Source organism: Lytechinus pictus, chromosome 13 (assembly GCF_037042905.1).
Source record: "Lytechinus pictus isolate F3 Inbred chromosome 13, Lp3.0, whole genome shotgun sequence".
Taxonomy (NCBI): Eukaryota; Metazoa; Echinodermata; class Echinoidea; order Temnopleuroida; family Toxopneustidae; genus Lytechinus; species Lytechinus pictus.
The window spans coordinates 26,501,187-26,511,978 of NC_087257.1; the positions used below are offsets into that span (position 1 = coordinate 26,501,187).

At 40.0% G+C, this 10,792-nt stretch overlaps 2 protein-coding genes across 2 annotated transcripts; both read left to right on the forward strand.

Moving 5' to 3' along the window:
* The first annotated feature begins 3,909 nt into the window (after positions 1-3,909).
* LOC135156317 (uncharacterized) lies at positions 3,910-4,878 on the forward strand. Its single transcript, XM_064108287.1, has one exon. The coding sequence runs from the start codon at positions 3,910-3,912 to the stop codon at positions 4,876-4,878; it is 969 nt and encodes a 322-aa protein (XP_063964357.1).
* A 111-nt stretch (positions 4,879-4,989) lies between these two features.
* Positions 4,990-6,294, forward strand: LOC135156318 (uncharacterized). The gene has a single exon (XM_064108288.1). It carries the CDS (start codon positions 4,990-4,992, stop codon positions 6,292-6,294), a length of 1,305 nt encoding a protein of 434 aa, XP_063964358.1.
* The last annotated feature ends 4,498 nt before the right edge of the window (positions 6,295-10,792 follow it).

Sequence of the window (10,792 nt, forward strand, 5' to 3'; positions counted from 1 at the left end):
TCCGACAACTCCCATTTTCTCCGACAGTTATCATAGTAACAGTGCTTCTAAGCCAATCAAAATCCAGAAAAGTTGTCAGATCTGACAACTTGTCGGACAAAAATAATGATGAAACGCCCCCCAGAACTTCTGACTCCCTTTGAAACAGAAGGGTCATGGGTTCATGTTTCACTGTTGGAAGAGAGTAAGAAAGGTGCTACAACCTTCTGGGTATAAAGGGGGGTAGTGTGCTATAGTTTGATTCACTTGGTCTTCAAGAAATTGGTGTTTAGATAGTCCAAGACCAATGTACAATTTTAAACTTGGTCTAATTGTTGTTTGGTTTACATTACATTCGGTCTAATGCCCAGTTGATAGATTTTCCAACATGTACTTTTACTTTATTTACTTTGTCATATGAACATTTGGTTCATAAACACTATTTGTATATATACGCGTACATGTATAGACGAAAATGAGATCTAAATCTGCAAAATTATGGCAGTTAAATTATTTTCAGGGGCTGCTTTTCACAACTTGTTGCCTAGATCTGCAACATTGGATAAGCTTTAACATTGCAATGAATGGGAATTTTCCATTGCTCCTTCTTTTGAGTTTCCAGGGATTTTTTTTAAAGCATTTTTAAAAAGCATTTCGTGGCATCACCCCCCCTCCCTGTGTATTTTTCCCCTGGTTAATAGTGGAGACACTTTAATAGTTGTAGACCATGTGGGATTAGACAAAATGGAAAGTTGGCAAAGTGGGTGTAGACCAAATGGCAATTTATTCTGTCGGCAAGCTTTTCTGCTCTGTCAAGACAGCAGGAAAAAAGCAATCAATATGGGTTCTTCATTAAATAAATCACCATCCTGTTTTGATTTCTAAATCACTGTTATGCCTCTTTGAAAACTAGAAAAGCTTTCTCTTAATTATCATGAAATTACGTCCTGTTTTCATGACAAGTTGGGTATGCATGGCTAACTTCCTGTTTTAATGATAGTTGAAAAATTGTATGGGTGTAATGGGATGTTTTTGTGCAAAAGTCTATATAATTCCTATGATTATTGAAGTCATGGGCAGAAATCTGTCCCCAAAGGTAGGGGGGGGGGGGGACCAGGGGCTGGAAACTTTGACAAGCAAAAACATAAAATAAAGAGGTTTTCACCCAAAATGTAAGGTCATTTAGTCAATTTAGTGAATGATGTATTTTACTCTATTATAAAAGACCAAAAATAGTAGGGGGACATTTGATTTTGTGTCCCCCTACTATTTTTGGTAGGGGGGACGCGTCCCCCTGTCCCCCTGGGATTTCCACCCATGATTGGAGTATTAAAATGGTTTAATAGGGTTCACTCTAGATGTTTAAAGAAAAAAGAAATGCTTGAAACTTATTATTAAATAGCATAAGAAATAAGTGGAAAGTCTGGAAATATTGTCCAACTTTGTTGAAAAGATCCATGTGGTCTCAGATATTCTCATGTTTTTCTGATGAAAGTAATTCAAACCATCTCATATATTGTCATGTCATTCTGTCGACACGATTCCTAGAGACAAATACAACAGCTTTCTCACTATTACTTCATTGGTAATGGGGGGGGGGGGGTGTTGTGTTCTTTATAGTTTTGTTATGTTTTTTAATACATGTGAGTGAGTTTCCAAAAATAACCCCACTCATGAATTCAAACTTTCTTTTAATACTCCTAATATACATTTTCAATATAAACCAAATTTATGGGAGCTACATGTACAAAATATATTTTTTGTGTCTGATTTTAATATTCTTTATAGCTCCCATCTATTTTTTTTTGCTCCCATCATCAGTATTTCTTTATGAATTTTTGAATAAAATACTAACTGCAATGTTTCCATAGTGACTATGCCACATTTTGCTTTTTAAAGAGCATCTTTGAGCTACATTTAGCATCTTTCGTCTGTGATTTTAGTACTCTTTTTAGCCATAATTGCTGATTCATGTTGCTTTTTGTAATAATGCAGGTACACATAAAACAGTAGGCATATCCTATATTATAAATGTACTGTTTGGGTGTGTCTGTTTATGGTTTTGTTACATGTGAACGGGTCATTATACCTTGCTATAGCGCCACAATATCAAGGTATAGTGACCCGTTCACATGTATATCTAGGTCTTCTCCGTGACCCCCATTAGTGTGAATTTTGATGTTGAGATAAATTGGTTGTATTAAAGGCCTGCAAGATAAACTACACACACACATGGATTTACCCTGTCAACTTGCCATTTCTACTGTGAGCTACCGGTAGTCTTCTTCCAGCTTTATAATTGGTTGTATTTTAGGCCTGAAGATAAACTACACACACATGGATTTACCCTGTCAACTTGCCATTTCGATGGTGAGCTAGCTTTCTCCCAGCCTTATATTAAAGTTATCAAGGGTACTTTATAGTCTTTAGGCTTGAAGGTAAACTACACACACATGTATGAATTTTATTGTAGTACATGTACTCTGTCAACTTGTAGTCTGTAGGGCATAGGCACAGACCCTTGGTTTTTGCATTTCACATAAAATGTAGTGCATAATTGACAGAGTCTGAAGTAGTGAGACTAGATTCACTATGTAATGTGGCTGGCTCTGACACAGACTGAACCTTTGGTGTCTAGTCTTTACTCTAGTCCTGCTTTTGATTAAAGTCTCAAATATGAGTCTGTGCTTGCAGACTAGTCAACTTCTAGATGGTAGTCTCCTTCCAGTCTACATTTAATTGGTTGTGTGTTATTGGACTGAAGATAAATGACACTGATTTTTTCATGTCAGCTTTTTAATACCATTTCAATGGTGAGCTAGTCTTCTTCCAGCCTTGACGCTGTAGAAAAGCTGGCGCTCTTCTTAATAGTATTCTTATTCACATACAGGTGAGTTTGCTTGTGATAATGATATTTTTATCTATTTCATAATATTTCAAAAGTACTCCATAAAAAAAATACTGTACATACAAGATACCATCTTCATTCATCGTGCCACATGTCCAAGAAACTTGGGCTAGGGCTCTATGGAGAATGTGTGTTTTTATGAAATTAAGTAATTTCCTATTGGATAAAATCTCTTCACAAAAAAAAAACTATGTGGATCACGATTTCAAATTTTGGGGAGAATTTGTCCGATGCCATTGCATATTTTTCTCATGCTGCTCACTCAAGTTATTTTCCTTTCATTGAATCCATAATTTATCTGTATTTTATAATACTTTTAGGGTCTAGGGAATATGAAAACAATATGCAATCGAATTCTGGCTCTTTCACAATTTTTACTGCAATATGCCGGGAGGGGGCAAATAATCCTTTGCTCTCTTTTCTTTTTGCTTTCTTTGTCATCTTTTATCAGTAGTTGACCCATCTGTACTCTTTTTACGCTTAGGTGCCACTTACACATAATTAAAATTTTGTTATGAAATGGATATAAAGCTAATTAATTTTCTTGTTGCAATTACGGTATGTGTATTATATAAAAGGGTATTGCCCATAAGGTTTTTATGCCAGTCTGAAAATGCTCTATGACTGAATCTCTTGATCCTTTGAAAGCAATATTAATGATGAGCGCTGCAGGTATTGCAATGTATCCTTGGCCATTGAAAATTAATGAGATAGGCAACATCAATACCGATTATTCATTATAATAATAACATTATAATAATGCGTTGCATTGAAAAAAAGTGCAAAAGTTCAGATCATGTGTACGTAGACAATGCAGCTCCAACCATCAACGCTTCCAGTTTCACAAACATATCTGATAGAATTTGGGGAAAATGTGATGGATAATACTGAATTTTGCATCAAGAACACCGTTATCCCGAAAGATCTTAGAGTTCGCCCGCCAGTACCCACCAAGTCAGCACGCATCATCGCCGAGAGGACCTCCCGCCCTTTTCCTTCGTGAAAGAATCCGCCTCACCCGCATGACTCTTAAGTCTATCCGCGCCGAGATTGAGTCCAGTACTACCCTTGTCCGTTCCGCGCTCGCCGAAGAGCACTACAACAGTGCTCTCGAGCTTTTCGACGATATCTACCGCTACGAATTTGAGAAGTGCAAGTCCCGACAACAGGATAAGTATCGCAAGATTAGTACAGAGGGTAAGGATAGTTCCGTATGTGCCGATACTAGCTCTCGGGTCGTCAATTTGTCTAAACGCAAATTGACTTCTGATGAGAGTGCGCTGCTCGCCAAGGGACTTAACTTTTCAGTAGCCCCGAAGCATGTTCCCGCTACCGAGATTGTTGCGAAGGTGGAATCCTCCATTCGTTCACTTGATGCCGAGACCATCGGCTCCGTAAGAAGAGAGATAAATGCTATCCTCTCCTCCGCCGAACCGCCTAAACCTAACATTACTCCCGGCATGCGCAAAGCCTTGAAATCGCTCAAGGAAGACGAGTCTATTATGATTTTGCCAGCAGACAAAGGCCGCGCCAGTGTTATTCTGGACACCGATGTCTACCGCGCCAAGATGTCCGAGTTAATTGAATCCGGCCCCTATCGCGCTATCGGGAAGGACCCGACCGATCGCCTCTCCCGCAAGCTTACCACTATTCTTCGCGGCTTTCACAAGAATGGTGACATCGATGATTCTACCTACCGTAAGCTTAAACCGTCGCAGAAGCAACCGCCCAGGATCTATGGACTACCTAAAATCCATAAAGCTGACATTCCGCTCCGTCCGATTGTATCATGTGTGAGTTCGTTTGCTTACAACACGTCTAAGTATCTCGCTGATATTCTTGCTCCCTTAGTCGGGTCCAATGGACATGCTGTCCATAACTCTGCATCGTTTGTTGATTTCCTGCGCAGCGAAACCATACAGGAACACGAAGTCATGGTTTCATTTGATGTGGTGTCATTGTTTACCAATGTACCCATCGACGCCGCATGAAAGGTCGCACTCAGCAGACTCGAACGCGATGAGAGTCTACCCGAGCGCACACAGTTATCTCCGGCCCAGGTAACTGAGCTTTTGAGTTTTGTTTTACAATCTACGTATTTTATGTTTGCCGGCAATTTCTACGAACAGCAAGAAGGAGCAGCCATGGGCAGCCCTGTTTCCGCAGTAATCGCTAACTTGTTCATGGAAGCTTTTGAGGAACGCGCGCTGAGTATTTGCCCGCCCGACTGCGCCCCTAGAGTTTGGAAGCGATACGTAGATGACACGTTTATTATCACGCATAGATCCGCCGCCGATGACCTTTTGAGCCACATGAATTCGCAGCAGCCATCCATCCGTTTCACTATGGAGATGGAGTGCAACGAGCGCATTGCCTTTCTAGACACTATGGTGCACCGGGACACCAGCGGCCGATTGTACACCACCGTATACAGGAAGCCCACGCACACCGATCAGTACATTGCTTATGATTCGCATCACCCGAAGTCCGTTAAGCGCGGTGTAGTGAAGTGTCTTTATGACAGAGCTTCACGCATCGTTACTAAGCCCCATTGCACAGCTACAGAGAAGCAACACATCACCTCGGCTCTTATTTCTAACGGTTACCCGCGCTCCTTCGTTAACCGCGTTGCTAAGAAGAAGAGCGCTCCGTCTGAACAGCCTGCGCAATTTAAATCCGCTATAGTAATCCCATTTGTTGATGGTATCGCGCATCTTCTCCGCCGGCGCTTGGAGAAGCATGGCATCCGAGTTATATTCAAGTCCGACAGCATCCGCAGCCAGCTGGTCCGTCCGAAAGACCGCCCGATCCCCGACAGATGCGATGGGGTTGTTTATAAGATCCCATGCTCGACTTGCGACAAAGTCTACATCGGTGAGACTGGTAGACCTGTGGGGGAACGCATGAAGGAACATCGCCGTGATGTTCGGCTTAGGCGCACTGATAGCTCTGCTGTTGCAGAACATGCTTGGGACTCCGATCATCCACCTAACTGGGATGAGGTCAGCTGCGTTGCTCATGATAAGCATTGGTATACGCGGCGCGTTAAGGAAGCGATTCAGATCCGTTTGCACCCGAGCAATATCAATAGGGACAGCGGCATTGAGATCCCTGATGCATGGTTACCGGCCATCCGACGGCATACTGCATCCACCGTTCAGAGCGCACGGCGCCCGCACCAGCAGGTGCCTGACACCAGCGCAGATGCTGATTGGCCGGCCGCATCGGCCAATCACAGCGCACGGTGCACGCTCCAACGGGCACCAAGCACCAGCGCGGACCCTGATTGGCCAGCGGCTTCGGCCAATCACAGCGCGGCTCACGCCCGAGTGGAGCCAGACAATAGCTCCCGACGCTATATAACCCGTGCGCAGCAGCGTCTTTGCTCATTGCCTGACGAAGTCTAGCAGCTTGCAGACGAAATGTCGCTTTCACACTACGTTTGCTACATCGTGAGACAACTGGTTAATTTCTTCTACTCAATACTGAATTTGTCAATAACATGCCTGGATAGATCCAGGATCGGAAACCGGGAGGGGGGAGGGGGGATTCAACAACTTGAAATGATCACCACTTACCACAACATTTTCCCCCTTACAAATTTTGGCGACAATCGCAGCCAAAAAAAAAGGTCCTCTGACCTCAAAAAGGGCTGGGGCATGCTCCTTCCTCTACCTCTCCCCCCCCCCCCCACTAGATCCGATCCTTGCCTGGTATTACTTCTATGCAGCCTTTGAAATGTTTAAAGTGAATTTATTAAATGAAAATAATTTACATGGTGGAGGATTTATGCACTCTTTATTATTCTTGCTCACTGCCCCATGAAATTCTGCATTTATTATGTTCATACATGTACATAAGTATAAAACAAGAGAACAATATGCCTTGTCAAATTACATGATCCAAATTTTTCACACTGCTCACATATGATCCTTCATTCATTTTTACTTCTTGATGCAATACAGAATATCCATATTTAAAAATTTTTATTTTCCTGGTGCTTATAACTCAGAATCTCAAATACATGTACATGTATGCTACATGTACATTGTACTATAATTTTCATTGGAACATACAGTGTATATGGGAAATTGTAAAAGGGGCACTCTCTCTTTTAATAGTTTGAAATGGCTTAACATGTTTGGGCTCTTTTGGAGCCGCCCCCCCATGTAATTTTTTGCTCGCTTTCTGAACAGTCAGTGCTGTGTGAATGGGTCCAATGCCTAGCTTCATATTCACAGCATGGTAAAGAGACATCATCAATCAAAAGCAGAATACTCATACCCCTGGGCAAAAAAAAAATGCACGTCTCTGGTGAAGATGTTCACTTTAATATTCCTGGATGCTGATATTCCATACCTCCACACTGGATGCCCATACAGGTCATTCCAATTATAATTTTTTTTTATTTTATAGCCTTACATGTATTTCATCGCCTTTACCTCCTCAAATTGGCAACTCAACTTTTGATACTGCATGCATATTTCTTTTGAAATGTCATCGTCATCTACATGTATTAGAAATTAATACAAAATGATAGAGAATGCCTTAATATGTTGAAAAATATATGAAGTTGTTGGCATAAACAGCGATTTACAGGTGTTTTTTAGAACAGTTTTCTATTGTCTTTCCCAAAACTTTGTACGGTGGGACACCTACCCTCAGCCTAATTTTTTTCCTTTTTTTATCTATAAATAAAAAGGCCTACAGATTGATAGAGAAGGTCATTTTGCTAAAAATTTGTTAACTTGTATGCTAGTAGATCTAGTTTTACAATTTAGGTGCATTTGACTGTTTATAACCAAATGAAAGATATGAATTAGAGGCAAATGAAAAACAATTATTAAAATGTGCTTGTAATGGAGGTATGAGTCATCACTTTCAGTTCTGAAGTAAGTATTGCAATAAAACTTGAAATACAATTATTAATTTAATCATACTCTAGATAGCAGATTAATCATCATCTCACTTAACTTTGTATGATGATCTTGTTTCAAGTGCTGTTTTGATGTTGATATGTTTACATGGTCGTGTTCAAGTGCCCATTTTCATCCTTGAATTAGGATGATTCCATTATAGATGTTCTTTGAAACATTCAAGGGGTGTTCTGTTGATTGTTTACATTATCAAAAAATGCTGCACTAATGTGAAACATTGAAATAGGGAAACATTGGATTTTTAACATTTGTGATGATTCAAGGGATTCTAGCATCACTTTATTGCGCCCCTTTTTTTTTTCGGGGGGGGGGGGGTAAGGTATTGAAGATTCTAAAATAAATCCTGCAACTGTTTCAGTATTACATGTGACTAATTTGCAGCGTAAATATTTATCACTGAAACCGATACATGAGTTTTCATTCCCCCCCCCCCACATTCTCATTCCTGTCTTTATGTTATATGCATAAATTTCTACTACATGTATTTCAATCTCTGGCTCTTCTTTTCACCCACTCTCCCCTTCTCTCCTTCTCTCTCTCTTGTTATCTGTGGTAGTGATGGTGGCTTTTTGTCACGGAAGCAGCAGAACAAATTTCATCCTTGCAGCAACCCTTAATACCGCATCCTATCCGCATACTGATCAGCCGCTGTGTTCCCCGTGGAGGAACCATGCACGAGTAATGCACAGGAAAAAAATAGCTCCACGAAAACCGATGTTGTGCAAGGCTCCAGGCCACTCCAATTTTATCATATCAGATTTTATTTTTCTCTGCTTGCGAGATGAATTTGAGAGACTAATGGGGAAGCGTCAACCGGGGGCTCGGTGCTTCATGGCTGTAATTATCTCAGGAGCCATGAGAAAAGAACAATAATTGATTTCTTAAACAGAAGAGGGCCCTTTCTTACAAGGAGTTGTGATTGATCTAGTCAGTGTCAACTATGAAGAGTTAGTGCTTCGACATATAGCATAGAGTCCTTTGAAAAATTCAAATTATTCTCTATGACGTTTACAATATACATCCTTTAATCACATGTATTTTGACCAATCAGCATTCTTCATTTGTTTTCACATAGGGAATGTACATGTACTTCTAGATGCAAGAGTTTTTTTTACATCCGAGATTGGTTAGATTGATCGTAACTTTTTTGTGATACAGGGCCTAGGCGAGGGGTTCCAGGGGGGCTCAAAATGAAGTGTGCCTAGTTTGGAGCCTGGGAAATCATACAAGCATTTCTGATCGTCATATGATGCGTGGGTTGTGGATGACATTGACAATGCTTTATACAGCTTTAATAGCATGGCTTCTCTCTTTATCATGAACACTAGATGATGATACAAATATTCTCTGTTTGATTGTCAATAAAAGGGTTTTTTTTTCATATTTTTTATTTCTGCATCCGTTTTCTTACCGTTTTTTCTTTCTATCTCATATTTTTTGAAGTTGCATGGCTGTGCGTACATTCGTAAACTTACAAAGTGCATAACTTAATAATAACGAAATAAGTCAGAGCTTATTTCTCTTCATCTCTCATCCAATTTGTTGCCTTCTTTTGAATTTGAATCATCTTCCTTCTAAATCCAGCCCTATTTCTAATCAATTCTCTATCTTTCTCCTTAATATCTCATCGCTATTTCTCGTCTTCATCTATTTCCTGTAAAAGCACAAGTTCTCTTTTTATTATTTAGAATCAGTCAATCCCCAGTTCACTCCAAATTCCTGACCATCATGCATTTGGGGGAAAAGGCCTAATCCACTAAAAATGGGGAGTGAGATGAGTTTACCAAAGTAGAATGACAGCTTGAACTGCCATGTTCATACAAGGGTTATGAACTATAAAAAAAAAAATTTTAAAAAAATGAGCTTGTCAAGCTTAAAGGGGGAATGGACTGATCAACACTCTGTTCTCTCATTGACTTTGTGTTAAAGCTAAAATATACCTTTCAAATATACCTTATATTTTGAGATTCTGTACATTGTTGGTTGAATAATTGGTGATTAGACGTGATTGTGACTGCATTTTTATTTATGATTCATGTTCGTTTTAGCAACCTATTACATGTACACGTACATGTACATGTACACACCCTTTACATACCCTTTACTATACACGGAATTCAGGGGGAAATTACATGAAGCTTCAGGCAATTTCACCTTACCCCCCCCCCCCACCCCGAAAGGCTAAAAAAAGCCATGGCAACTCATAATGAGCCTTGGAAAATCCCCATCTCAATGTTCAAGCTTATCCAATATTGCAGATTTAGGCAGTAAGTTATGAAAAGTGACCCCTGAAATTTGTGAAAATGAATTTTTTTTTGCCTGCACTGAATTACACATATACAGTAGGCCTACTGAATTACAGCACACTTTATTGCAGCACAGAACCTTGGCATCAATGGTTCATGATTTCAAAGTATCAGTTCAATATTTAGACCCACAAATGATGTTAACTTTATAGGATGAAAACTGCTTTTCTCCTCTATGTTATATCATGTGATACTGTACAGAAACCTGTCAGGCTTGATGTCTTTTGTTAGCCAGTCATGCATCTTTATACATGCATCCACAGAATCAGACCAGACTTCGATGGAAGTTTAATGAAATTTGATGGCTGGATTTAGACATTTTATTGGGTCTGTATGTCTGTGTCATCCGTTCTCATCAATTCATCAAATTATACGCATAACTTTAACCCAGTCTGCTTTATGCCCCATTTACATTTGCTCTACGATAACTTTATGGTGCGACGATGGTACAATTTTTGTACTGATAAATGATCATTGTAGGATCTACAATTTTGTTTGAAGCAGAGTTATTCAATAATTTCAAATTCATCAAATTTCATAGCCCTACATGTACATTATTTGGGCATTGTACATGTATATTCTACTGACATCGTACGATGAGTGTAGGGGCATCGTACAATATCTGTGCCATTTCCATATGGCCTCTGTATGGCTTTGTCTTC

Coding starts and splice junctions, on each gene's coding strand:
- LOC135156318 (XM_064108288.1), top strand. CDS start 4,990: ATGTTTGCCGGCAATTTCTACGAACAGCAAGAAGGAGCAGCCATGGGC.
- LOC135156317 (XM_064108287.1), top strand. CDS start 3,910: ATGACTCTTAAGTCTATCCGCGCCGAGATTGAGTCCAGTACTACCCTT.